Below are 26,297 nucleotides of genomic sequence, written 5' to 3'. Positions count from 1 at the left end.
TTTGAGCCAGCCGGACTGGCCATGGGTCATCTGAACCCACCCCCTCTAAGGGCTTTTCTCTTCCCTCTCTTTTCTACCTTAGTTCTTTTCTTCCTTCATAGAAAGTGTTCCTTACGACTATATCTCTTTCTTTTCCCTCCCGGAATATTTTTCTGTTCTCTGTTTTCATCCCATGCCTTCTCTTTGTGTTGTGTCGGTTTGCTGGCTCGCCGGAAAGCTTCTAACCATTCTTTGTGACTTGTCTGTATTTAGATTGGAAACCTTGAGGCAGGGATGTGTCTCGCATGATTTCTCTGAAGCATTTAATTTATTTTAAGTTATATACAGATAACCATGATTAACTTGTGGAAGTCGCTCTTGTAGGATGGCTTTTACAAAGGATTAGATCCTTTTATGGAGGCTAATATTCTGTCAGTCATGAAGCAAACCCTCCATGTCCAGAAGCAGTCTACCTCTGAGTACCAGATTATGAAGAAGGCCACCCCTGTTCATGTCCAGCTTCCTAGAAGCATCTGGTGCCCCAGTTAAGAGGGAGCCCGACCCCACTCTCCTGCTACCCTCCCATACATCTGGAATAAGCCTCGGTCTGTTTCCCAAATCTAGCCCTTCCTTGTTACCAGCCTCCAGTTCAGCACACCCATTGACTTCCTGGGGTCTGATGAGAACGTGAGATAGAGTTGAGGGCTGTCCACATATTGGTGACACCAAAGCCCCCATTTCTTTCCCCTGGCAGTTTCATGTAGAGATTTAACAGCATGGGGAACATGACTGAATCTTGTGGGACCCCAAAGTTGGGTCAGTAGTCATCACAAGTGCGGTGGGTACTACCAGCTCAGATAGCTTTGAAAGAAGTTTAGGGATAGAGGAGGAGGAGAATGTCCCTGGCGACTGTTCATGCTGGCAGGATGCTGCCTTCCGCTGCTTCTGCGTCCCAGTGGGGGGGGGGAGGACTCTGGCCCTCCTGCCCTGCTTGGGGGCCTCCCAGAGGTGTCAGGTTCCCCATGATGTGAAACCGAATGCTGGATTTCATGGGTGTTTGGTCTGGTCTAGTAGGGCTCTGTGTGTCCTCTTTGATTCTTACAAATCCTTTCTGGAATCTGGAGCTAACAAATGCTTTTGCCACTTGATGGCACTGTTAAATGTTTAGTACGCTGCAAGCCGGCGGGGGGCGGCAGAGGGGGGCGGGAGAGCTGCCTTAAAATTCTTGTTGAAAGAATGTGGCATGTCCAGCAGGTGTTATAAATGCTGAAGTGATGCTCTCAGCTCTCTAATTAAAAAGAAGGGGATGAAGATGTAAGGGTTATTTTACTTCACTGTCTTTAGTTATTGCTGTGGAATATGTGTTAATAATATTTCATATGGTCCTACTTCCAAAATTATGCTTATCTAATTTTGGTGCAAAGAGGCAGATCATTATAGCCTGCATTACAGGCGCCGGCAGAGCCCTCTGGGCGCATCTCCTTCACCACTGAAATTAATTGAGCTCATGGTGGATTCGCTGCTTGGCACTGAATGGAGGTAGTAATTTTCCAGGAGCTAGAAAGAGTTTAAGCTTTCAATAACCTGTTTGAAACCCAGGGGTGTTTTTAACAGGGCTTTCCTTCAGGAAAGCACCTTTCCTCAGGTGCTTAAACCTGAGTGCCCGCTGAGAGTCAAGACAGGCCACTGTTTAGGTTTAATTATGTAGCAAGAGTAATTATGACCGGTGCAACTCAAAAGTGCAGATGTATGTGAAAATTTCCTTCCGTATAGACTGTTTTTAAAATACCTATAATAGAATACCATACCTATGCCCCAATCCCACCCATCCTTTGCCTGCCCATCCTCAAAGCCAAGGCCCCTCACTGCCCGCTCTGTCTCCCTGCCCTTTTCTTCCTCACTTCTCCCCGCTTGCCGTAATCTTGCGTCCTCCAAACAGCTTCCTATTCACCCCCAGAAATGGCTCCGGTGCACTTTGCCACAGAGAGAAGCAGCAACCTTGGGGGCAGCTTGAAAGAGAGAAAGGCAGTGGCCCCAGCTCCAGCTCCCAGCATCTCCAGGGGAAAGGCCTTGGGGCCTCAGAGCGGCGGGAGGCCCTTGCCTGAGACTCAGGAGGGCCGGTGCTAGCCAGAGCAGAGGATGCTGGGCCCAGAGGCCCGTCTGACTCCGTGGGAGGCAGTTTCACAGCAGGCACAAGGAGGGTTGAGGGACGGGGCTGGTGTGCAAAAGGTCCCAGCTCATTCTGCACAACATCTCCACTTACAGGGATCTTTGACAGCCAAACGGGGCGAGCGAGTTGGCTGCCTGAGTCCGTGGAGAGCTGCGGCTGAGCAGAAGAGCCAAGGCTGAGCTTGGTGGATTTGTTTGTTTCATTTATTCATTTCATGTATATACTGCCCATCTCAGAACGGCTCAGGATGGTTCACATTTTTTAAAAAGCAGTTAAAATATTAGAATGAAACTCATCTTTAGAAACCATTTAAAACCAGTTAAATCTATATATTTAATTCTCTTAGCCAGCATGCGTGTCCTCCTGGATTTGGCGGCGGAACTCTCGCGAGAGTTCCTAGCATTGGGCGAGAGTTCGGGGCAAAGGAAAAATGGCAGCCGCCAGGAGTCGGCAGCTGGACAACCTGGCCATGCCGTCCTGGGTAAGGGGGGGAGGCAGCGGTGGCAAAGCCCGGCCTGCCCGCGGGAGGCAGCGGCAGGACAGCCATCACGGCCATCCCAGGTAAGGGGAAGGCAGCAGCAGCAGCAAAGGTGGGCCTGCCCGCGGGAGGTGGTGGTGGCAGTGGCGGCGAAGTCCCAGCCTGGTTGCCGGGGGCGGGAGGCGGCGTGCCAGGCCGGCGAGACAAGAAAGTGGTGGGGAAGCAGCGGAGAGATTGCAAAGGGGGTGAGTGGGAAAGAGTGCAGAGGGGGGCAGGAGGGAGGGGGCAAGAGAGTGGGGCAGGAGGGAGAGGGGGGAAGGAGGGAGGGGGGAACAGCCAGCCCCAAATAGTGCACAGATGCTCTGTGTGGGTAGGCTAGTATTAATTAAAGCCAGACTGAAAATTCACCCTTCTTATTTATTTATTATTTCTCTGTGTAAACCAGCCTGAGCCATTTTTGGAACGGCAGTATAGAAAATGAATGAATAAATAAATAAATAAATAAAAAGATGGGTCGTTAGGGCTCTCTGTTTGTAATGCCTCCAAAGACGGTAAGTCTTATACCCACAGGGAACACATTACATAAGAACATAAGAACAGCCCTGCTGGATCAGGCCCAAAGAGGCCCATCTAGTCCAGCATCGTGTTTCGCACAGTGGCCCACCAGATGCCGCTGGAAGCCTACAGGAAGGAGTTGAAGGCATGCCCTCTCTCTTGCTGTTCCTCCCCTGCAACTGGTACCCAGAGGCATTCTGCTTTTGCGGCTGGAGGTGGCCTATAGCCCTCCAACTAGTAGCCGTAGATAGACCTCTCCTCCATGAAGTTATCCAAACCCCTTAAAGCCTTCCTGGTTGTTGGCTGTCACTACATCTTGTGGCAGAGAATTGCACAATGTTGCACAACCTAGTGGTGACAACTGAGAGAGCCCAATCCCAAGTTTTATTTCTTTATTTTTACATTTAGATCTCGCTCTTCCTCCAACGAGCCCATAGAGCAACTTGTACATGGTTATTTTTATCCTCACCACAACCCTGTGAGGTAGGTTAGGCTGAAAGTTAGGTAACTGGCCCAGAGTCACCCAGTGAGTTTCATGGCTGAATGGGGATTTGAACTCGAGTCTCCCTGGTCCTAGTCCAGCACTCTAACCACTACACTACACTGATGGACTGGTGGCACCCAAAGATGGATGTTTCCTGATTATCTTGATGCGTAGTGGGAATATTGCAGGGGTATAATAAGGCTGTATAAGGCAACTTCTGAAAGGAAAGCTAATGCTTTGCGTGCAGAAGGTTCCAGGTCCAGTTTCCAGCATCTCCAGATGAGAGATTTCAGGCAGTAAGTCAGGGGCAGCCCTTCCATGAAGTAGGATCAGGCAGTGGAGAGGAGGGCAGGGAAAGGCAAGTGCCCCTGCCACCATGGGCGCTACCTTGCCCTCCGTGGCACCTCCCCTTGCCCACCCAACTGATCCACAACTGCTCATCCCCCCCCACCCCAGGGTTGTGGCATTGTTGGAGAGTGCGTGGGTGTGTTGCCAGTGGTCTGAGAATGCTGAGTACCCAGCCACAGGTGCCGGGGGCGGGGGGAAGAGCGATATGGTCCTTTGCCTTGGGCAGCAAGATGTCTTGTGACCTGCGTGGCACAGCTAGGAAAGACCCCTGTGGGCTGGGGGACCCGTGGCCTGGCCGTGCCATCTTTGGTCTGACAAGACCTCCTTGTAATCACAGGCTTCCTACCTCCTGCATCATCACATTCCCTGCCTCAGGGCTCTCTTTCTCTTGATCTGTTGGCATCCGGCCCGGCTGGCCAGCCAGGTATTCCCCGGGAGCCTCCTGTCAGGGCCCCAGGAACGAAGCCCCTTGGATCGCCTTCCTGGGCTGCAGTCCCTCTTTGGCTGAGTGCGGTGGTGGACGGGCACCCGTGTTCCAAGCATGTCCCCGCTGCGGGGGCTCCCTTTTTGCTCCCCTCTGGCTGCCGCTGCCACATTGCTAGGGTTTTGTTTTCCAGTCAGTGCTCTTGCAAGGGTGAGTCAGCCTTTGACAGCCATTTTGTCGGCGCTGAGCTTGGCAAGCACCTCGCCTGTGGCAGAGCTGTTAGGGCTGTGACACGAGCTCCAGAGCTGGGAAGTCACAGCCTGCTGCCACATGAGCTGTCAGCCAGAACACAGACTCGCTCCCTCCCTGTCCCCCTGCCTCCCGAGCTCTCTCTCTGCTTCGGAATGGAGGCACCGCCGAGAGCCTCCCTGCCACAAAAAATGCCAGACCCAGAAATGGAGGGCTGGACAAAATGGGAGGGAGGCAACTGAGTTGGCTCAGTCCTGTGTCTGCCCTCTCTATGGATGGAGTGTGTGTGTGTGCGAGGGGGGTGGGTCTGGTTTGTACAGGAGCACTCTGGGGCACGTTGGGCACTTCTCAGCCTGACCAGAAGTGCACCAGGATGAGGAGGATCGTGTTCCCTTTCCCTGCACACACCTTTGGATGTGCAGTTCCCCCACCCCGCTTCATGCATGAACAGGACAGACAGATTGATCGAGGGAACATTCGTGCCCCTGTTATGTCTGGTTTGATCCCTGGTGTAGGAGAGAAAAGTGGAGTCCTGTGTGAACTCCTAGACTAGAGCGTCACTCAGTGGCCTAGTAGTTCACAAGCTGACTTGGGCCAAGAATTCTGTTCCTGTCATGGAAGACTAGGTGGCCGTGTCCCTTCACCACACTCAAAACACAACAGTTATTTATTTTTATTGTTGAATTAATATTCCGCCTTTCATTAAAAACAATCTCAAGGCGGTTTCTCATAAAAACAATCTCAACATGGGCCATAGGCACTCTCTGTGAAAGGGGAGGTTGGGATGGCTGTCCCTGAGGATGAGAAACATAGAGGCTGTGCGCACGAGCAGTCCGGCCCAGGTTAGCACTGCCTGGGTAGCGCTGCTCGTGTGCAGCGCCAGGATCGAGGCTGATCCCGGTGTGGCCTCCCTTGGTAGCCCGAGTTTTGACCCAGGCTTTTGCCCGGCTGAAAGGGACTGAGCACCCCCTTTGCCCAGGCCCAGGGTTGTGCAGGCAGCCCGAGCATACCCAGAGTCAGGCACCTAGAGCTCCCGGCTGAAGGAGGAGGAATCCCCGAATGCCCCGTGCTGCTCACGCGGTGCATTCAGGGGTATCTGGAGGCCGGGACCCATTTCCCTGGCCTCCAGAGACCCACACTGCTGGGAACAGCGTGGATCATGTGGGCGCACGAGCTGCGCATCCCACACAGGGACTGTGATTGTCTGGGGAGAAGGTAAGCTTGATCTTGCCTCCCCTCCTGCCTGCCGGAAATGGTGGTGAGCACGACCTTCATGTGTGGAGAGGGCTCCGATGATCAGATTTGCTTTGCAAAGGAATGTCCTCAAAGAGAGTGGTGGCTCTGCTGCAGGGTCTGCTTTCCTTGTAGCTCACTTGCTTAGCCAAGGAACATATTCCTCTTGGAGCTGCACGGACGTATGGACATGGCCTGGGGGTCATGGAGATTATCTTTTGGGCCACCAGGAGACCTCCTCCCCCCCTGCATATTCAGTCAATTCACTTGCAGGGGTTGGTGGGCGGGGGCTTCCACCCACCCACTCTCAGCTTGCCGCTGATGGATTTCTGCCACCAGTTTAAGAGCCCTTCATGACCTCAGCCTCCAGTGAAATGTTCGAGCTGCTTCCATGAAAGGAACCTGACCAGAGCTGTCCAGCCTGCCCTTCTGCACCAGGGCCAACATGGCCAGCCTCTCTCAGTCTGTCTCCCCACTCGCTCCTCCTCTGGCAGCACTTGCCGCTCCTGCCCCTGCCAGAGTTTCCTCCAGGAGTTTCTCCAGGCAGGCGAAGGAGAGGAAGGAGGTAGAGTTGGGCTGAGATGCGTCTGGCATGACTAGGTTGGACTCAGGCCAGGTTGGTTGTGAGGAGAGTGGTGCATCCCATTCATAGGAAGAGTCCTGCTGCTGGATCAGGCCCAAGGAGGCCCCTCTAGCCCAACATCCTGTTTCCCACAGTGGCCCACCAGATGCCGCTGGGAAGCCCACAGTCAAGAGGTGAGGGCATGCCCTCTCTCCTGCTGTCACTCCCCTGCAACTGGGACTCAGAGGCAGCCTGTCTCTGAGCCTAGAGGTAGTCTGTCATCATGGAAAACTGTGCCCAGAAAGGGGGAAATTGGACTTAGTGCATTTGTGGAATAGTGAGCTTATTCGTTGATTTATTTAAAATCTTTATACTGCCCCCTCCTCCATCCTTTGAGATGCGCTCGGCAGCTACACATGAATGGGTTACACAAGCAACGACCTTGTGCCACAGAGCATTGTGCAGAACCCACTTTATTTATTTATTTAACTAACGAACTAACTAACGAACGAACGAACTAACTTCTATACCACCCAGACTTTCATCTCTGGGGGAGACATATGGGGGAGGGTGGGAATGAGTGCAAGGCAGAACCTGCACTGGATGTAATAGGGCTGCCTCTGGCATGTGCTGGTGGGCTAGAGAATTTCCATCAAGGAATCCGTTCACTTCCTGCCTGCTGAGTGGCAGAAGACGCCCGGTGGCAGCAGCTGAGAGCAGATCCATGGCGATGGCTTTCCTTGCCTCCCGGAGCTCCATTTTGACAACTGCGTTTAGCAAACTTCCGTCTTTGCTACAGGCATCCTTCTCTTAATCAACACCTTTGCTGTTCAGCATCAGAAACCTCCCCAAATGCAGAAAGAACTGAAACTGATCAGGGAGAGACTGAGGAAGAAAAAGACAAGAGAGGAAAAGACGGTCACGAAGTGATAAAGGGGAGAGAGAGTGGACAGTGTGGCAGGGGAGAATGGGCTTCCGAACAGATGAGAGGCGGCAGGAGGAGAGGATTGTTTCTTGATCTGGAGAGGTCAAAGGAAGGAGGGAGAGGGGCAGGGTTAGCAAGGCAGGGGGCGGGGGCGGGGCTTGTGCTTGCAGTGCCTGCCTGCTGCCCCCCCCCCCCCAGTCTCCATGGCAGATCTAGGTGGGTGTCAGAGCCCTCTCTTGGGTCAGGAGTGTCAGGCCGGAGTGCTGGCCTTCCTGACATACGTTTTGAGCTTCCTCTTCAACTCTCCTCTTGTTCAGTCCACTCAGTCGCCTTCAAAGCAAAAAATAAGCTTCAGAGGCCCTTGGTTCTGGTTCCAGAAAAAGGGCCACGTCAGGGCCACCTGTCAAGAGTTGGCCCTACCAGCACATAGCATATATAGAACTCACTGCCACAAGATGTGATGATGGCCACTTGCTTTGATTGGTTTTATAAAAGGAAGACTCCTTTGGTGTTCTGGTTTGGGTGACATCTTTTCTCCTTGCCCAGATGACTTCATGAAGCAGAGCCGAGGAATGCTGCTGCTGTACACCCTGAAGAACCCTTCCTTCCCCGAGTACATCTTCAACAGCGAGAGCGGCATCATGTGCCTTGATATCCACGTCGAGCACCCCTACCTTATTGTGGTGGGCTTCTACGACGGCAACGTGGCCATCTACAACCTGAAGAAGCCCATCAGCTCCCAACCTGGCTACAAGAGCAGTGCCAAGTCGGGCAAGCATACCGACCCCGTGTGGCAGGTGGGTCCTGTGGCTGCTCTTCCATGCACCCCTCTTCCCCCAACCCCTCTTGGTCTTCCTGTATGTAGGTCCTAGTTCAAAACTGGCTGGTGTAGTGACAGAGGCAGCGTCCACTCCCTAAGGCAGGGCTCGGCAACCGTGGCCCTCCAGCTGTTGTTGAACTACAACTCCCATCATCCCCAGCCACAATTTATTCAACAGCAGCTGGAGAGACAAAATGGCCGATCCCTGCTCTGAGCCTCCTGATGGATCTCTGATGTGCTCCCCTGGTAGCAATTAGTGTCTCACCAAGATGTTCCTAGTCCCACTTCAAGAGATGTCTGCCCGTCGTTAACCAGCATGCGGAAACCACCCCAGTCTCCTCCCCTACACAGAGTTTATTTCCTCCACAGTAGGCATCCCAGTCTGGTGTAGCAATAACAGCCGTTGCTCAGGAGGGCCGTCTGTGGGTGACCCACTGCCATTTGAGGAGCCGCCTCTCCTCTGATGCTGGGCAGGCCTCCTCCAAGCTGGCCACGTCTGGTGGTGTAGTGCACATAGGGTGCCAACCACCCCCAAACCTACAAGCCCATGGGGCACTAGGGTTTATTTATTTATTTATTTATTTTTGCATTTATATACCGCCTTTCGTTAAAAAGATAACCCCAAGGCGGTTTACAAAAGTTAAAAACATACAATAAAAAGAATAAAAACATCATGTTAAAAATATAAAAACATAAAAACAGGCATAAAAACAATACAACAAATACAACAAATAAAAACACAAAGAAGCTGCAGTAGAAAACGATCATGTAAAAGCCTGGGTAAAAAGCCAAGTCTTTAAAAGCTTTCTAAAAGCCGTGATGGAGTCCGAGGAACGAATGGCCACTGGGAGAGCATTCCAGAGTCTGGGGGCAGCAACAGAGAAGGCCCTGTCCCGAGTGCACGACAGCCGGGCCTCCCTCATTGTCGGCACCCGGAGCAGGGCCCCCTCAGATGTCCTTGTCAAGCGGGCAGCAACCCGTGGGAGCAGGCGGTCCCTCAGATACCCCAGGCCCAAACCATTTAGGGCTTTAAAGGTCAAAACCAGCACCTTGAATTGGACCCGGAAACGAACCGGCAGCCAGTGCAGCTCTTTCAAAATGGGGGTGATATGTTCCCAACGGGCAGCTCCGGATAAAACCCTCGCTGCCGCGTTTTGCACTAGCTGCAGTTTCCGGATATTCTTCAAGGGCAGCCCCACGTAGAGCGCGTTACAGTAATCCAGCCGCGACGTGACTAAGGCGTGGGTAACCGTGGCCAGATCTGCCTTCTCGAGAAAGGGACGCAGCTGGCGCACCAGCCGAAGCCGTGCAAAGGCACCCCTAGCCACCGCCTCCACCTGAGCTTCCAAAAGCAGAGCCGGGTCCAGTAGTACCCCCAAGCTGCGTACTTGCTCCTTCAAGGGGAGTGCAACCCCATCCAGAACCGGTAAAATCTCCTCATCCCGATTGGCTCTCCTACTGACCAACAGTACCTCCGTCTTATCCGGATTCAATTTCAGTTTGTTAGCCCACATCCAACCCATCACGGCCTCCAGCCCCCGATTCAGGACATCCACCGCCTCCCTAGGATCAGATGACAAGGAGAGATAGAGCTGAGTGTCATCCGCATATTGCTGACAACTCAGTCCAAATCTCCGGATGACCTCTCCCAGCGGCTTCATGTAGATGTTAAACAGCATGGGGGACAAGACCGATCCCTGCGGGACCCCACAGGCCAACGGCCACGGGGCCGAGCAGTAGTCCCCCAGCACCACCTTCTGAACCCTCCCCTCAAGAAAGGACCGAAACCACTGCAACGCAGTGCCTCCGATTCCCATACTCGAGAGGCGGCCCAGAAGGATACCATGGTCGATGGTATCGAACGCCGCCGAGAGGTCCAGCAGAACCAACAGGGACGCACTCCCCCTGTCTAGTTCCCGGCGTAGGTCATCCACTAGGGCGACCAAGGCAGTCTCAGTCCCATACCCGGGGCGGAAGCCAGATTGAAAAGGGTCCAGATAATCCGTATCATCCAAGACCCTCTGCAGCTGGGACGCCACCACACGCTCCATCACCTTGCCCAGAAAGGGGAGGTTGGACACAGGTCTATAGTTGTCCAGGCTGGAGGGATCAAGGGAGGGCTTTTTTAATAGAGGTCTTACCACCGCCTCCTTAAGGCACGATGGCATCCTGCCCTCCCTTAATGAAGCATTAACGATCACCTCCAGCCATCTACCTGTCCCCTCCCTGGCAGCTTTTATTAGCCATGAAGGGCAAGGGTCAAGAGCGCACGAAGTCGCCCGCACACTGCCCAGGATCTTGTCCACATCCTCAGGCCGCAGCAACCGAAAAGAATCCAACACAACGGGACCAGATGGTACCAAAGGCACGTCTGCCGGAACTGCCAAAACTCTGGAGTCCAGGTCAGCACGGATGCAAGCGACTTTATCTGCAAAGCGACAGGCAAACCGATCACAAAGAGCTGTAGATGGCTCCTCCCCCATTGTCTGGGGGGATGTGTGGAGCAAGGTTTTCACTACACGAAACAGCTCTGTTTGCCTGCACTGAGCAGACGCAATGGAGGCGGAGAAAAAGCATTTCTTCGCCGCCCCCACCGCCACGGCATAGTCCCTAAAATGGGCTCTAGCCCGTGTTCGGTCGGATTCGTGACGACTCTTCCTCCAGCGTCGCTCTAGCCGTCGCCCGAGTTGCTTCATCGCCCTAAGCTCCGAGGAAAACCAAGGAGCCGAACGGGCTCCACCAAGCCGGAGAGGGCGCTTGGGGGCAACCGTGTCAACAGCCCGGGCCATCTCTCCATTCCAGAGATCAACCAAGGCCTCGACAGGGTCACCAGCTCTGGACACTGGAAACTCCCCGAGGGCTGTCTGAAATCCAAGCGGATCCATAAGCCTCCGGGGGCGGACCATCTTAATCAGCCCACCACCCCTGCAGAGGGTAGACGGAGCAGTCAAACTAAACCCCACCAGGTGATGATCTGTCCATGACAAGGGAGTGGTCTCAAATTCCCCCACCTCCAGATCATTTATTTCCCGGTCGGCAAAAACCAGATCCAGAGTGTGTCCCGCCACGTGGGTAGGGCCCGATACCAATTGAGACAGGCCCATGGTTGCCATGGAGGCCATGAAATCCTGAGCTGCACCCACTAGGGGGGCCTCAGCGTGGACATTGAAATCCCCCAAAACAATAAGCCTGGGGGAACCCAAAGCCACCTCCGAGACCACCCCCGCCAGCTCAGGTAGGGAGACTGAAGTGCAGCGGGGTGGTCGGTACACCAGCAAAATCCCCAGCCTATCTCGGAGGCCCACCCTCAAGGACAAACACTCAAAATTCTGAGATTGCCTGACCGGGCACCTGGAAACGGGAAGAGTCTCACGAAAGATGGCTGCAACGCCTCCTCCCCGACCCTCGAGGCGGGGCTGCTGCACGATCTGGAAACCTGGAGGACAAAGCTGAGAGAGACCAACCCCGCCCAGCGGATCCAACCAGGTCTCCGTCACGCATACCAGGTCAGCATACTCATCCACAATCAAATCGTGGATAAGAGATGTTTTTGTGTTAACTGACCTGGCATTCAGCAGCAGCACCCTAATCCTCGAAGGAGTGTTCCCAGAGCTCCCTAGGGTCAGAGGGTTGGGAGAAGGGCTGGAAAAAGGAACAGGCCTCAATTGCCTGGACCGATTTCCCCTGTAACGGCCTGCCGAACTCCCACCGCCATACCTCCCTCTGCCCGCTACCCGTGATATTGCCGCCCCCACTCCAGACCCACTTTTTCGCTCCCCCAGGCACATCTCCCCAGAATAAACCACCACGGCTTCTTGGCTTAATAAAAAACCAAGACCAGACTTGCGTGATCTCCAGCTAGCTTCTTGATTGTGGGAAGACAGTTCTTCAGGGCAGAAGGAAAAGATCTTCAGGGCCCCAGGCAGCTCACCCCACAGCTGAGAGCCCTTGTGCTCTCGCCCTTCGGCTCACGCCAAGAGGCTCACGCCCCTGGCCCAGCCTGAGCTTTAAAGCCACAGAGTCAGCCCCACAGATGGAACACACCTGAAGAAAGGTAGGGCAGAAGCAGAAACACAGTCACTGCCAGCCCAAGATCTTCCCTCTTCCCTTCTTCAGGCCCTGGCCCAGCCTGAGCTTTAAAGCCACAGAGTCAGCCCCACAGATGGAACACACCTGAAGAAAGGTAGGGCAGAAGCAGAAACACAGTCACTGCCAGCCCAAGATCTTCCCTCTTCCCTTCTTCAGGCCCTGGCCCAGCCTGAGCTTTAAAGCCACAGAGTCAGCCCCACAGATGGAACACACCTGAAGAAAGGTAGGGCAGAAGCAGAAACACAGTCACTGCCAGCCCAAGATCTTCCCTCTTCCCTTGTTTCTGAGGTGTTCTGAGAGTAAATGTTATTGTTTCTGAGGTGTTCTGAGAGTAAATTCTCTGGTAGCAAATGAGAGTGAATTCAATGTTTGTCATTGAATAATCCCCATTATTCCCTATGGAGGAAAAGCTTAAAGATGTGCAAACTTCAGAAATTCTTTAAAAATCACCCCTTTGCCCAATTTCTTTGAAGTCTGGGTGGTAGCTTCTTTGCACCCATTGGACAGTACTACCTGCCACAAACTCACTCTGGGACACCCTGGTGCCCCCCACGTGGAGCTATAAGGTTGCTGAAATCTCCATTATTCCCTATGGAGAAAAGTTTAAAGATGTGCCAACTTCAAAAATTCTTTAAAAATCACCCCTTTGCCCAATTTCTTTGGAATTTGGGTAGTAGCTTCCACCCATTGGGCACTACCACCCACCCCACTCTTTTGGCCCCAGGACTCCTTTTTGGATCTGAATCGAGTCAGATTCAGATTAGGAAAATTTGGGTACAAATCAAATCAGAGGTGATTGTGGGGGGGAGATTTGGACCCAAAACAAATTGGGGGTGTTTCAATTTGAGTACAAATCAAAACAAAACAATTGATTCGTGCACACGAGGTTCCCTCCCTGGCATCTCCAATATAAGACAGAGAGACACCTGCCTGCAACTTTGGAGAAGCCACTGCCAGTCTGTGTAGACAATACTGAGCTAGATAGACCAATGGTCTGACTCAGTATAAGGCAGCTTCTTATGTTCCTGTGTTCTGTGTTATTTTCTTGGGAAACCCTAAGACTGACTGGAAGGAGAGCTGGTCTTGTGGTAGCAAGCATGAATTGTCTCCTTTGCTAAGCAGGGTCTGCCCTGGTTTGCATTTGAATGGGAGACTACATGTGAGCACTTGGAGAAGCTGTTGCCAGTCTGTGAAGACAATAGCTAGATGGACTAATAGTCTGACTGGGTAGAAGGCAGCTTCTTTTGTTCCTATGGTCTATAGGAGGAGAGCTGGTCTTGTGGTTTGCTAAGCAGGGTCTGCCCTGGTTGGACAAAGTGAAAGTGTTGTTCAAACAGATAGAAGACAGTATGAGGGTCCACAACCTGCCGCACCATAGCACATTCTCACACCCAGTGCTATGCTTTGGGAGGACAACGTGTGTTGGGATCCCATGCGAAAAGGGAGGGGAAAGATTGCTTCCTTCTGGAGGTTTGGCTTTGTGGTTTAGCTGATCTGAAGAGGAAGTCTGTCAGCCTTATATGGAGTCATACAGTTGTTTTTGTTTTATTAAAATGTGTATATCATGCCTTCCAGTTAAAAGAAATCATAATGGCTTCCCCACCTAAAAGGGGGAACATAAAAACCTCATTAAAATACAGTTATATGTCAATACAATAAAGCACAGAGTACAGCATGAAACAATCAATGGTGTAGCAATACGAATATGACAAATATTTATATACTGCTTTTCAATGAAAAGTTCCCAAAGCGGTTTACATAGATATGAATGAATGAATGAATGAATGAAATGGCTCCCTGTCCTCCAAGGGCTCACGATCTAAAAAAAGAACATAAGACAGACGTCAGCAACAGCCACTGCAGGGATGCTGTGCTAGGGATGGATAGGGCCGGTTGCTCTCCCCCTGCTAAAAAAAGAGAATCACCACTTTTAAAAGGTGCCTCTTTGCTCAGATAAGCCACCGAATGGCGCAGCGGGGAAATGACTTGACTAGCAAGCCAGAGGTTGCCGGTTCGAATCCCCACTGGTATGTTTCCCAGGCTATGGGAAACACCTATACTGGGCAGCAGCGATATAGGAAGATGCTGGAAGGAATCATCTCACACTGTGCAGGAGGAGGCAATGGCCAACCCCTCCTGTATTCTACCAAAGACAACCACAGGGCTCTGTGGGCACCAGGAGTCGACACCAACTTGACAGCACAACTTTACTTGCTCAGTTAGCAGGGAACTAATAGATTCTCAAAAAGCAGCATTAAAATCAAGCTCCAACCATCTCAAATTATGCAGCGGAGGCAACAGGCAAATGTCTCTGAGGAGGGTGTTCCATAGTCAGGGGTCAACATGGAAAAAGTTCTCTCTGCAGCCACCATATGCCTCGCCTCTGAAGAGGGGAGCACCCAGAAAGGCCTCCAAAGAGGATGGGAATGCCTGAGCAGGTCCATCCAGTTGGCCCTTCTACGCCAGTCCTGTCTACTCCTTCCTGGCAATGGCTTCCCAAGAGAGGAGAGGCCTTTTCCAGCCCAGGGTCCTGGGACTCGGTTCACCGGAACTGCTGCCAAGGACGGAACCTGGGACTTTCTGTGTGCCAGGCATGGGGGCAGTGGTTGGAGGCCGCTCCCTCCCCTGCCATGTTGGGGCTGGGCACCTGAAGCAGCAGCTGGCTGCTTGGATCTCCCTCAGCCCTCGCCGGCATTCAGAAACCAAGCCAGTTGGGAAGCCGCTCCTCCCTGACTCTGCAGAGACTCCTGAGTGTTTTGGGTCTCTGATTAATGCTTCCAGTTATTTTTAAATACCCACCCCAGGCACAGAGGCTGGCTGTCAGGTCTGCAGCCGGGTTCCTGCACTGGGCAGAGTGTGCTCTTGGGTTACTGGTCTGGAAAGAAAACTGCTGCTTAATGGTGCCCTCACAACACAATTTCTTTAAAGGAGAAAGGCTCTGTGTGTGTACGTACAATATGAGGCAGCAGGGGTGCTCCTTGCAGCAGCTGCAGCTGTGGGCTCTCCTTTTTAGTTCCCAGAATCCTCTCCCAGCAATGCGGCAGTACGATGTCGCGTTATTCTGAGGAGTGGGGAATGGCAGCTCCCAGTGAACCCACACAGACTCCCCCACCCCCACCCCTCAGAATATTGCTGGTTAAACGTTGTTTGATGTGGATTCTGGGCAATAAAAATGGTGGCTGCCAGCTGTTGGCCACTGGAAGGACCGCCGTCAATGATACGTTTTGCAGCCCTCCCAGTTGTGCCTTCCGCCTCCGAAAGGACCCCTGAAATGCCTGCCTTGGGGGCTTCTGATGGGCCTGGGGGAAATGGGGAAGGCATGTGGGCTCATCCCTAGATACTGCAGTAGCTTTCACATATAACACTGGAAAAACACATTGAAATAAATGTTTATGTCTATATGTTCATCACATTTCTTTTTGCTGTGAAATGGACTCAAGGCTGCTTACAATAATGAAACACCATGATATATTTATTTACTTACTGACTTACTTATTTAATTTCTATACTGCCCTTCCAAAATTGGCTCAGGGCGGTTTACATTAAAATAAAAACAACTAAATTCAATTAATAGTTAAAATTGGAAACTGTAACAACAACATAAAACCATTAACAATTAAAACATTTAAAACAGCTTTTAAACCCCTATAAAACCAGGCCAAACATTTACAGCTTAAAAACAGTTTTAAAACCCTGGAAGGCCAGGCCAAACAGATAGGTTTTAAGGGCTCTCCTGAAGGCCAGTGATGAACTCAGATTACAGATTTCTGCCGGGAGTGCATTCCACAGCCCAGGAGCAGCTACAAAGAAGGCCCACCTCTGAGTTGCCACAAGACGTGCTGGTGGTAACTGAAGACAGACCTCCTCAGGTGACCTTAACGTGCAGTGGGGATCGTGCAGAAGAAGGCACTCTCATATCGGACCTAAGCTGTTCAGGGCTTTAAAGGTAATAACCAGCACTTTGTATTTTGCCCAGAAACATATTGGCAGCCAGTGAAACTGTTTCAAAACAGGCATAATGTGGTCTCTCCGGGTTGCCCCAGAGATGAATCTGGCTGCCACATTTTGAACTAACTGATGTTTCTGAATTATGTACAAAGGCAGCCCCACGTAGAGTGCATTGCGATAGTCAAGCCTGGAGGTTACCAACTGATGCACCACTGTTTTGAGGTCATCCTCTTCAAGGAATAGATGCAGCTGATAGAAGCGGATAGAAAGCACTCCTGGCCATAGCCTCCACCTGAGATACCAGGGTGAGGCCTGGGTCCAGGAGTACTCCCAAGCTGCATACCTGCTCCTTCTGGGGGAGTGCAACCCCATTCAGCACAGGAAACTCTAACTCATTCCTCAAATTCTGAGCCTCTACAATGAGCACTTCTGACTTGCTTGGATTCAGTTTCAATTTGTTATCCCTCATCCAGCCCATTACTGCCTGTAGGCAGGCATTTAGGGAATGACTGCCTTTCCTGATGATGAAGATGAAAAGGAGAAGTAGATTTGGGTGTCATCAGCATACCGATAACACCCAGCACCAAATCTGATGACCTCACCCAGCGGTTTCATGTAGATATTAAAAAGCATTGGTGACAGAATGGAGCCCTGAAGGACTCCATATAGCAACAACTGTTATACAGCATCTGTCCCCAAGCTCCATCATCTGGAATCTACCCGAGAAATAGGAGCGGAACCACTGCAGAGCTGTGCCCCCTATCCCCAACTCCCCCAGGCAATCCAGAAGGATACCATGGTCAATGGTGCTGATTGCCATCGAGAGATCCAGAAGAACCAGCAGAGTCACACTTCCTCTGTTAATTCCCCACTAAAGGTCATTCATTAGGCTGACCAAGGCTGTCTCAGCCCCATTGCCAGCTCTATAGCCAGTTTGAAATGGGTCTCGATAATCAGTTTCCTCCAAAACTGCCTGGAAATGTTTGCCCACCACCCTCTCAATCACCTTGCCTAACCAAGGGAGATTGGAGATTGGCCTATAACTATCCATTGCTAAGGGGTCCAGGGAAGGATTCTTAAGAAGCAGTCTAACCATTGCCTCCTTCAAACAAGGAGGCACCCTAGTCTCATTTAGCAGTTATAATATTAACTAGGTCACCTCCAACAATTTCCCTGCTAGATAGAAGCAGCCAAGTTGGACAAGGGTCCAGAGAACAGGTGTTAGGCTGCACCGCCCAAACAGCTAGTCCACATCCTCAGGAGTCACAGATTGAAACTAATCCAATCTAATACTGTAAGAGGGATTGCTGGACACCTCCTTCATAAACCCTACAGAAGTAGTGGAGTCCAAGTTGGCCCGAATACAGGAGATTTTGTCTGCAAATAACCCAAGTGTCACAGCAGAATATTTCTAGGGACTGATTTAAGGCAGAAGGAGCAGAAATTAAACTCCTCACAACCCAGGATAGCTCTGCTGAATGCAAACCTGCAGATGCAATGTGCGCAGACCAAAATCTGTTTTTTGCTGCACGCACCGCTAGTGCACAAGCCTTCAAATGGGCCCCATGCTGCATCTTGTCAGATTTGAGCCGAGATCAACTCCACTTGCGTTCCAGTCACCTACCCAACTGCTTCAGCCCCTACAATTCCTCAGAATACCAAGGGGCCATTTTAGAAGCAGGCCGGAAGGGACGCTTAGGAGCAATCATGTCTACTGCCATGGTGAGTTCCTTATTCCAGGTTCCCACCAGGGCATCAACAAAATCATTGGCCGCACCAACTTAAAAACACTCCAAGGCTTTTTGGAATCCTACTGGGATTGTCATGTCATGTCAACATCATCAGGAGAAGGCATAACCTCCCTGAACCCCTGCCTGGAGGCATTAATGGGCTGGATGAGGGATAACAAACTGAGTCTGAATCCAGATAAGATGTAGGTACTTATTGTGCGGAGTTGAAACTCGGACGGCGATTTTGATCTGCCGGTTCTGGATGGGGTCACGCTCCCCTGGAAGGAACAGGTGCGCAGTCTGGGGTGCTGCTGAATCCGAACCTCTCCCTGTTGTCCCAGGTTGAGGCGGTGGCCAGAGGTGCTTTTTATCAGCTTCAGCTGATATGTCAGCTGCATCCATTTCTTGAAATGAACAACCTCAAAACAGTGGTACATCTGCTGGTAACATCTAGCTGGATTACTGCAATGCATTCTATGTGGGGCTGCCTCTGTACATAGTCTGGAAACTGCAGTTGGTTCAGAACGTGGCAGCCAGGTTGGTCTTTGGCTCATCTAGGAGAGACCATATTACTCCTGTCTTGAAGGAACTGCACTGGCTACTGATACGTTTCTGGGCAAAATACAAGGTGCTGGTCATTGCCTATAAAGCCTTAAACAGCGTAGGGCCTGGGTATTTAGGAGAACGTTTTCTTCTAACCCTAACCCTAACCCCGGCACCAAAAGTCTGGGAGACTCCAGCATCAGCAATGCAACCAGCTCCGTCTGCTCAGTTAGGGAGTCAGGTGGGTAGTGGAGTGGATGGTACACCAACAGCATCCCCATCTATCCTGAGTTCCCAGACTCAAAAAACCTTGCTAAAAGGCGCAAAGAAGCACCTTTTAATGTGGTGATTCTCTTTATTTAGTAGGGGGAGAGTAACTGGCCCTATTCACCCCCAGCACAGCATCCCTCCAGTAACTGTTGCTGGTGTCTGTCTTATGTTTCTTTTTAGATTGTGAGCCTTCTGGGGACAGGGATCCATTTTTTCTTAAATTATTATTTCTCTGTGTAAACTGCCCTGAGCCATTTTTTGAAGGGCGGTATAGAAATTTGAATGAATGAATGAATGAATGAATGAATGAATGAATAAAAATACACACTCAATATAAGCCAGCTGCCTCACAGGGGCCGACACTGGTCCACTTGCCTCCCCCAGCCATGTCTCAGTTATACATGCCAGGTCAGCTCCCTCATCTATGATCAGATCATGGACAATTTCGGTCCGATTCTGAGCTGACCTGGCATTTCAGAGGAGCAAGGCCAGACTTTGTGGGTAGTTGGAGCTACTCCCCCGAGGCCTGAGAGCTGACAAAGCAGTTGGAAGTGGAAACAGTTACTAAATGACTGATCTCCCTTCCCCTGTAATGGCCAGCTGCTCTGCCAGCGCCGAATCTTCTATTCCCCACCACTACAGTAATAGCCGCCCCAGAACTGCCAGACGCACCCCCTGCACCATCCCACTCAAGAACCCAAACACATACCTGCAAAAAGGCCAGGCACAACCTAATAAAAATAAAAGACCAGCAAGCTGTGACCCAGACCTTCCCCCAGCCCCCAAGGCCAGCCCCCTTCGGCAGCTGGCTTTGGTGCCTGCCGACACAGCCCTTCCTTCAATAGCCCCCGTGCCACTCCTCTCACAAGAGACACCTGGGGCAAGCTGGGTCAATGAGTGCCGGCAGATGTGAATGATCAGCACTCAAAAGGGAGGGAACAGACGCGCCAGCCAGGCTGCAGTCCTGAGACAAGCCAATGTTCAGGCTTTTCTTCTTCTGGCCAGCAAGAATATGGGGGGAGGCTGTGGCCAATCCCACCCACGGTCCGGCAGGGGAGATTGGCCAGCAGAGTCAAGGCCACTGACTCACCCCCTGGACTTCTCCAGAAGTACATAAGAATATAATACATATACTTCTAAACAAGATAAAGCAACAGAGTGGCAGATAACATGATGACATGCCTGCAGGAGTGGGGGGGAGAAGGCGGGTCCACCTGCCAGCCCCCTGCCTGACCTGCAGAGCTGTGGCTGCTTCGCAGGATCAGGGCCAGGACTGAGTCAGCAGTTCTTGCTACCAGATGACCATAGGGGCTCTCTCTGGCCCTATATAGGAACGCTGCCTGTGGCGGCGGGCCCGCCACTGGCAGGGTCGCCACTTTGGGGGACAGCAAGGGCCAGGGCCAGGCCTCTTGGCCCAGGTACAGGTGAAACTCGGAAAATTAGAATATCGTGCAAAAGTCCATTAATTTCAGTAATGCAAATTAAAAGGTGAAACTGATATATGAGACAGACGCATTACATGCAAAGCGAGATAAGTCAAGCCTTAATTTGTTATAATTGTGATGATCATGGCGTACAGCTCATGAAAACCCCAAATCCACAATCTCAGAAAATTAGAATATTACATGGAACCAAGAAGACAAGGATTGAAGAATAGAACAATATCGGACCTCTGAAAAGTATAAGCATGCATATGTATTCAGTACTTGGTTTGGGCCCCTTTTGCAGCAATTACTGCCTCAATGCGGCGTGGCATGGATGCTATCAGCCTGTGGCACTGATGAGGTATTATGGAAGACCAGGATGCTTCATTAGCGGCCTTAAGCTCTTCTGCATTGTTTGGTCTCATGTCTCTCATCCTTCTCTTGGCAATGCCCCATAGATTCTCTATGGGGTCAGGTCAGGCGAGTTTGCTGGCCAATCAAGCACAGTACACTGTATACTTTTCAGAGGTCCGATATTGTTCTATTCTACAATCCTTGTCTTCTTGATTCCATGTAATATTCTGATTTTCTGAGATTGTGGATTTGGGGTTTTCATGAGCTGTACGCCATGATCATCACAATTATAACAAATTAAGGCTTGACTTATCTCGCTTTGCATGTAATGCATCTGTCTCATATATCAGTTTCACCTTTTAATTTGCATTACTGAAATTAATGGACTTTTGCACGATATTCTAATTTTCCGAGTTTCACCTGTATATTTTATGTGGTGGGCATTTAATAATGGGGCTTCTATTTTAATTAGTCCTGGTTGAGGATTTTTTAGAATGTGTCTGGCCTTGCTTGGAGATGGGGAGACAGGGGGCGTGTCCACTGACTGTGGGGCAGCCATCCCGGTGATGGTGGGAAATCGAAGAAGTAACGTTGGCAGGTCAATGGGTCATTACAGGGGAAGGGGACATAGCAATCTAATAGCTGTTTCCCCTTCTGTTTGTCCTGCCAGCTCTTTGACCTTGGGGAGCAGTGCCAACCACCCTTGGAACCTCACCTTGCTCCTCTGTAATGCCAGGTCAGTCCGGAACAAATCAGAAACCATCCATGATTTGATTCTGGATGAATGTGCCGACCTGGTATGTATTACAGAGACCTGGTTGGGGGAGGCTGGGGGCCCAATGTGGTCTCAGCTTCTCCCTCCAGAGTACTCTGTTGAGGAACAGGTGAGGGACCGTGGGCGGGGATGTGGAGTGGCTGTGGTCTATAAGAATAATATCTCCCTTACCAGGATCCCTGTTAGAGTGTCTGACCATATCGAATGTGTGTACTTAAGTTTGGGGACCAGGGACAGACTGCGACTTCTGTTGGTGTACCGATTGCCCCGCTGCTCAACGGAGTCCCTAACTGAGCTGACGGACTTGGTCTCGGGTTTGATGTTGGAGTCTCCCAGGCTTGTGATGCTGGGGACTTCCATGTTCACTCCAGGACCAATTTGTCCGGGGCGGCTCAGGAGTTAATAGCGGCCATGATGACTATGGGCCTATCTCAAGTGGTCTCGGGACCGATGCACATTGCAGGTCACACGCTTGATTTGGTCTTTCACTCTGATCAGGGTGGTGTTCCGTGGGTGGGGAATCCTGTGATTTCCCCATTGTCATGGACGGACCACCATCTGGTTAAGGTCGGACTCACAATCACTTCCCACCTTCACAGGGGCGAGGGACCTATTAGGATGATCTGCCTGAGAAGGTTATTGGATCTTATAGGATATCAAGAAGCCTTGGAGGGATTTAGTGTTGGCTCTGTCAGCGATCCTGTTGATGCCCTGGTGGAGAATTGGAACAGCAAACTCACTGGGGCAGTAGACATGATTGCTCCTAAGAGTCCTCTCCGACCTGCTTCAAAGTTGGCCCCTTGGTATACGGAAGAACTGTGGGGGCTGAAGCAGTGAGGTAGATGACTGGAGCGCAGGTGGAGAAAGACTCGGCTTGAATCTGACAGATTGCAACATAGAGCTCATTTGAAGACCTATGCTCAGACGATACGTGTGGCAAAGAAGCGATTCGTTTCTGTCAGTATTGCATCCGCAAGTTCACGTCTGGCAGAGTTGTCTAGGGTTGTGAGAGGGCTAGTATCTGCCCCTCCTCCCTTGAATCAGAATTTGGAACCATCTACCATCCACTGTGATGTGTTTAATGAATTCTTTGTGGACAAAATCTCTCGTATTCGGGCCGACTTAGATTCCATCTACACAATTACTTCAGTGTCTGATGTGGAGGTGTCCAGCGACTCCTCTTATGTGGTTAGGTTGGATTAGTTTCAGTTTGTGACTCCTGAGGATGTGGACAAGCTGATTGGAATGGTGCGGCCCACCACTTGTTCTCTTGATCCTTGCTCGACATGGCTTATATTATCTGGCAAGGTTGTTGTAGAAGGCCTGGTAGAGATTATAAATGCTTCTCTGAGGGATGGTAGGATGCCTCCTAGTCTAAAGGAGGCAATTATTAGACCGCTTCTGAAGAAGCCTACCCTGGATCCCTCGGACTTGAACAACTACAGGCCCAACCTTCCATGGTTGGGCAAGGTAATTGAGAGAGTGGTGGCCTCCCTGCTCCAGACAGTCTTGGAGGAAATGGATTATCTAGACCCATTTCAAACTGGCTTCCGGACTGGTTATGGGATGGAGACTGCCTTGGTTGGCCTGATGGATGATCTCCAACTGGGAATTGACAGAGGAAGTGTGATTCTGTTGGTCCTTCTGGACCTCTTGGTGGTTTTCGATACTATCGACCATAGTATCCTTCTGGAGTGACTGAGGGGGTTGGGGGTGGGAGGCACTGCTCTGCAGAGGTTCCGCTCCTACCTCTCGGGCAGGTTCCAGATGGAGACTTGGAGACTGTTGTTCTTCAAAATCTGAACTCTTGTATGGTGTCCCTTAGGGCTCCGTATTGTCTCCGATGTTGTTTAACATCTACATGAAACCACTGGGAGAGATCATCAGGAGATTTGGTGCTGGGTGCTATCAGTATGCTGATGACACCCAAATCTATTTCTCCATGTCGGCATAATCGGGAGAGGGCATAACCTCCCTAAATGCCTGTCTGGAGGCAGTAATGGGCTGGATGAGGGATAACAGACTGAATCCAGATAAGACGGAGGTACTCATTGTGCGGGGTCGAGAAGAGATGATTTTGATCTGCCTGTTCTGGATGGGGTCACACTTCCCCAGAAGGAACAGGTACGCAGTCTAGGGGTGCTTCTGGATCCAAGTCTCTCTCTGGCGTCCCAGGTTGAGGGAGTGGCCAGAAGTGCCTTCTATCAGCTTCGACTGATACGCCAGCTGCGTCCGTTTCTTGAGGTAAATGACCTCAAAACAGTGGTACATCTGCTGGTAACCTGCAGACTGGATTACTGCAATGCGCTCTATGTGGGGCTGCCCTTGTATGTAGTCCAGAAACTACAGTTGGTCCAGAATGCGGCAGCCAGGCTGGTCTCTGGGTCATCTCGGAGAGACCATATTACTCCTGTATGGAAGGAGTTACAGTGGCTGCCGATATGTTTCTGGGCAAAATACAAGGTGCTGGTCATAACCTATAAAGCCCTAAACAGCTTTGGCCCTGGGTATTTAAGAGAACGTCTTCTTCGTCATGAATCCCACCACCCATTGAGATCATCAGGAGAGGTCCGTCTGCATTTGCCACCAGCTCGTCTGGCGGCTACTCAGGGACGGGCCTTCTCCGTGGCTGCCCTGAGGCTTTGGAATACGCTCCCTAGTGAAATAAGAGCCTCCCCATCTTTGACAATTTTTAAAAAGTCTTTAAAGACACATCTGTTCAACCAGGCTTTTAACTGATATTGTTTTAATTGTTTTAATGTTGTTTTTAGAATATTGTTTTTTAAAATTGTTTTTAAGTTGCTGTGTTTTAAGTTTTGTTTTGTTTTGTTTTTAACTAACGTTTTATCTTTGTTTTTATCTGGTTGTGAACTGCCCAGAGACGTAAGTTTTGGGCAGTATAAAAATATGATAGATAGATAGATAGATAGATAGATAGATAGATAGATAACAGATGCAACCAGCAGATACCAGGCCTTTGGAGAGGGGCCCCAGCGCATGTCACCATCCCTGCTTTGTAGGCAGAAGGTCCCTGATTCCATCCCTGGCAGCATCTCCAGCTAGGGCTGGGAGAGACTCCTGCTTGAAACCTTGGAGAGCTGCTGCCAGTCCGTGTAGGCAGTCCTGAGCTAGGTGGACCAAGGGCCCGACTTGGTATTAAGCAGCTACCTATGTAAAAAAATGCCATTAAACGAAAACTAGTTTTCTCTCTTTGGGGGGGCTGACAGTGTTATGCTGCTTTTAAAAAACTGCTGTTGTATTTTGGAATTTTACTGGATGGCTTAAAGCAACGGGGCCCTTTTTGCGGTTGAAATGCATACGGCTGCTCGATCCCGTCATGCGTCGTCCTTTTGCCCAAAAGCACCAGTGTTCACTTCTACAGGCAGCATGTGCAAGGAGGATGCTGTGCTGCCTGTCTCTTTCTTCATCTTCAGATAAGTGGCAGAACTCAAACATTTGCATTTAAAAGGAAGTCCTGATAGCTTAAAAAAAATCTTGGCGAGATCTTGGTTTTCTTTTTAATATAAATGGAAGTTAGGTATCCATATCATTCCATCAAGCCTTATTCATAGCAGCAAGTCCTATTTATTGTACAGAAGAAATCCACTGAAGTCTAATCTATTGCACTGAATGAAGCCATCGCAGTATGGTTGCACTTGAGAGGAGGCAACCCAAGGTAGACAAAGCTGGATCTGCAAATGGAAGGAATGCCCCTTTGGAAAGCACAGAGCCATGGCAGAGATGCTGCCCAGGTGCTTGGAGGTGGGTTTGGGCACCTCTTTGGCCCAGTGCCTGAACTTGGGGGAGGGAGGGAGGGAGCCTCCAGAACCTGCCCAGGGATCACTTCGACTTTGCATTCTAGCAATTTGTGTTTGGATGCTTGTTCCAAAGCTCAAAGGAGCCTGTGTGGGCCTCTTTCACGTTCTTTTGCCTAACAGATGCCTGCTGCAGGTCAGCCATTGAGGACCTCATAGAACCCATTTCACATTAAAATGTTTAGCAGCTGCAGTGCACGGACTCCGTGGCTCTCTGCTGGACAGCTCCCCATACCACCAAGCAGCACTCCCACTGCAGTGTCCAGGGACACTGGCCTGCTTGCTCTGATCAAAGACCCCTGGTCTCTATCACTTAGACTGACTGGTTACTACAGGGTGGCCCTAGAGACTCAAGCTCTTCACAGAGCTCTGTGCTGCCTGGAGGTCTGAGTCCCTTTCCTCCGCATGCTTAATCAGCCTAGGCAGGCTGTGAGTTTAAGCAGAGGGAGGCAAGTGGAGAGAGGCCCTGTAATCCTCCACCCCACATTTATTCTTCTGCTCAGAACTGGGCCCCAAGCTGTCTTTTGACCCCATGGGGAATGGCGTGGGGAAGAAGTCTGCAGTCTGCCCAGGCAGGTCGCGTTTGGCTTTTAAAAGATCCAATTAAGTCCCAGGCATGTGATTTTAAAGTTGGAGCTGAGGGGAATTCATAGCACAGTACAAAGGGAGTTGTCCCTTTCGAGAAACAGCAGAGGAGAGGAGCTCGGTCTCCAGCAAGCCCATTTTCGTCCTGTTGCTCTCTTTTGTGGGGAGCAGAAGCCGTTTCAATAGGCTGTCACACATGAAGTATGAGTTGGCTCTAGCATGATGGGACTCATTTATAATGGGCGATGTAAAAAGGAATCTATATCGGTTGCGTGGCTTAGGCAGAGATAAATGCCACCTTTGTACCGCAGGATCTGGTGTAGGATGTTCCTGGAGTGGGGGCTGGCTGGTCTGAAAGATGTGTCAGGAGACGTCCACGGACGGATTGTGTGATGGGCCATCTTTTACTCTTCTGTCTGATTAAATTTCCAGATCTAGAAATAGGATCAATTGTGGGGCATTTGATTCAAGTTGAAATTTCTCTTATAAACCTCCAAGCATTCATCCTCATTCTGATCTCTGAATTGTCTCAATCAA

The 26,297-nt window shown here is 50.8% G+C and overlaps 1 protein-coding gene across 4 annotated transcripts in view; it reads left to right on the top strand.

Annotated features, from left to right (window-relative positions):
- Positions 1–26,297, top strand: part of DNAI1 (dynein axonemal intermediate chain 1) — a 191,000-nt gene that overhangs the window by 84,761 nt on the left and 79,942 nt on the right. For all 4 annotated transcript variants that reach the window (XM_053296607.1, XM_053296608.1, XM_053296606.1 and 1 more), the window contains one exon: positions 7,954–8,204. In XM_053296607.1, coding sequence (XP_053152582.1) covers positions 7,954–8,204 — 251 coding nt within the window. The remainder of the gene's footprint in view (positions 1–7,953; positions 8,205–26,297) is intronic.

The sequence above is a fragment of the Hemicordylus capensis genome, chromosome 2 (assembly GCF_027244095.1).
Source record: "Hemicordylus capensis ecotype Gifberg chromosome 2, rHemCap1.1.pri, whole genome shotgun sequence".
NCBI lineage: Eukaryota > Metazoa > Chordata > Lepidosauria > Squamata > Cordylidae > Hemicordylus > Hemicordylus capensis.
Note: the sequence above shows the minus strand (reverse complement) of the source record. Positions and strands in the feature narration are given on the sequence as shown.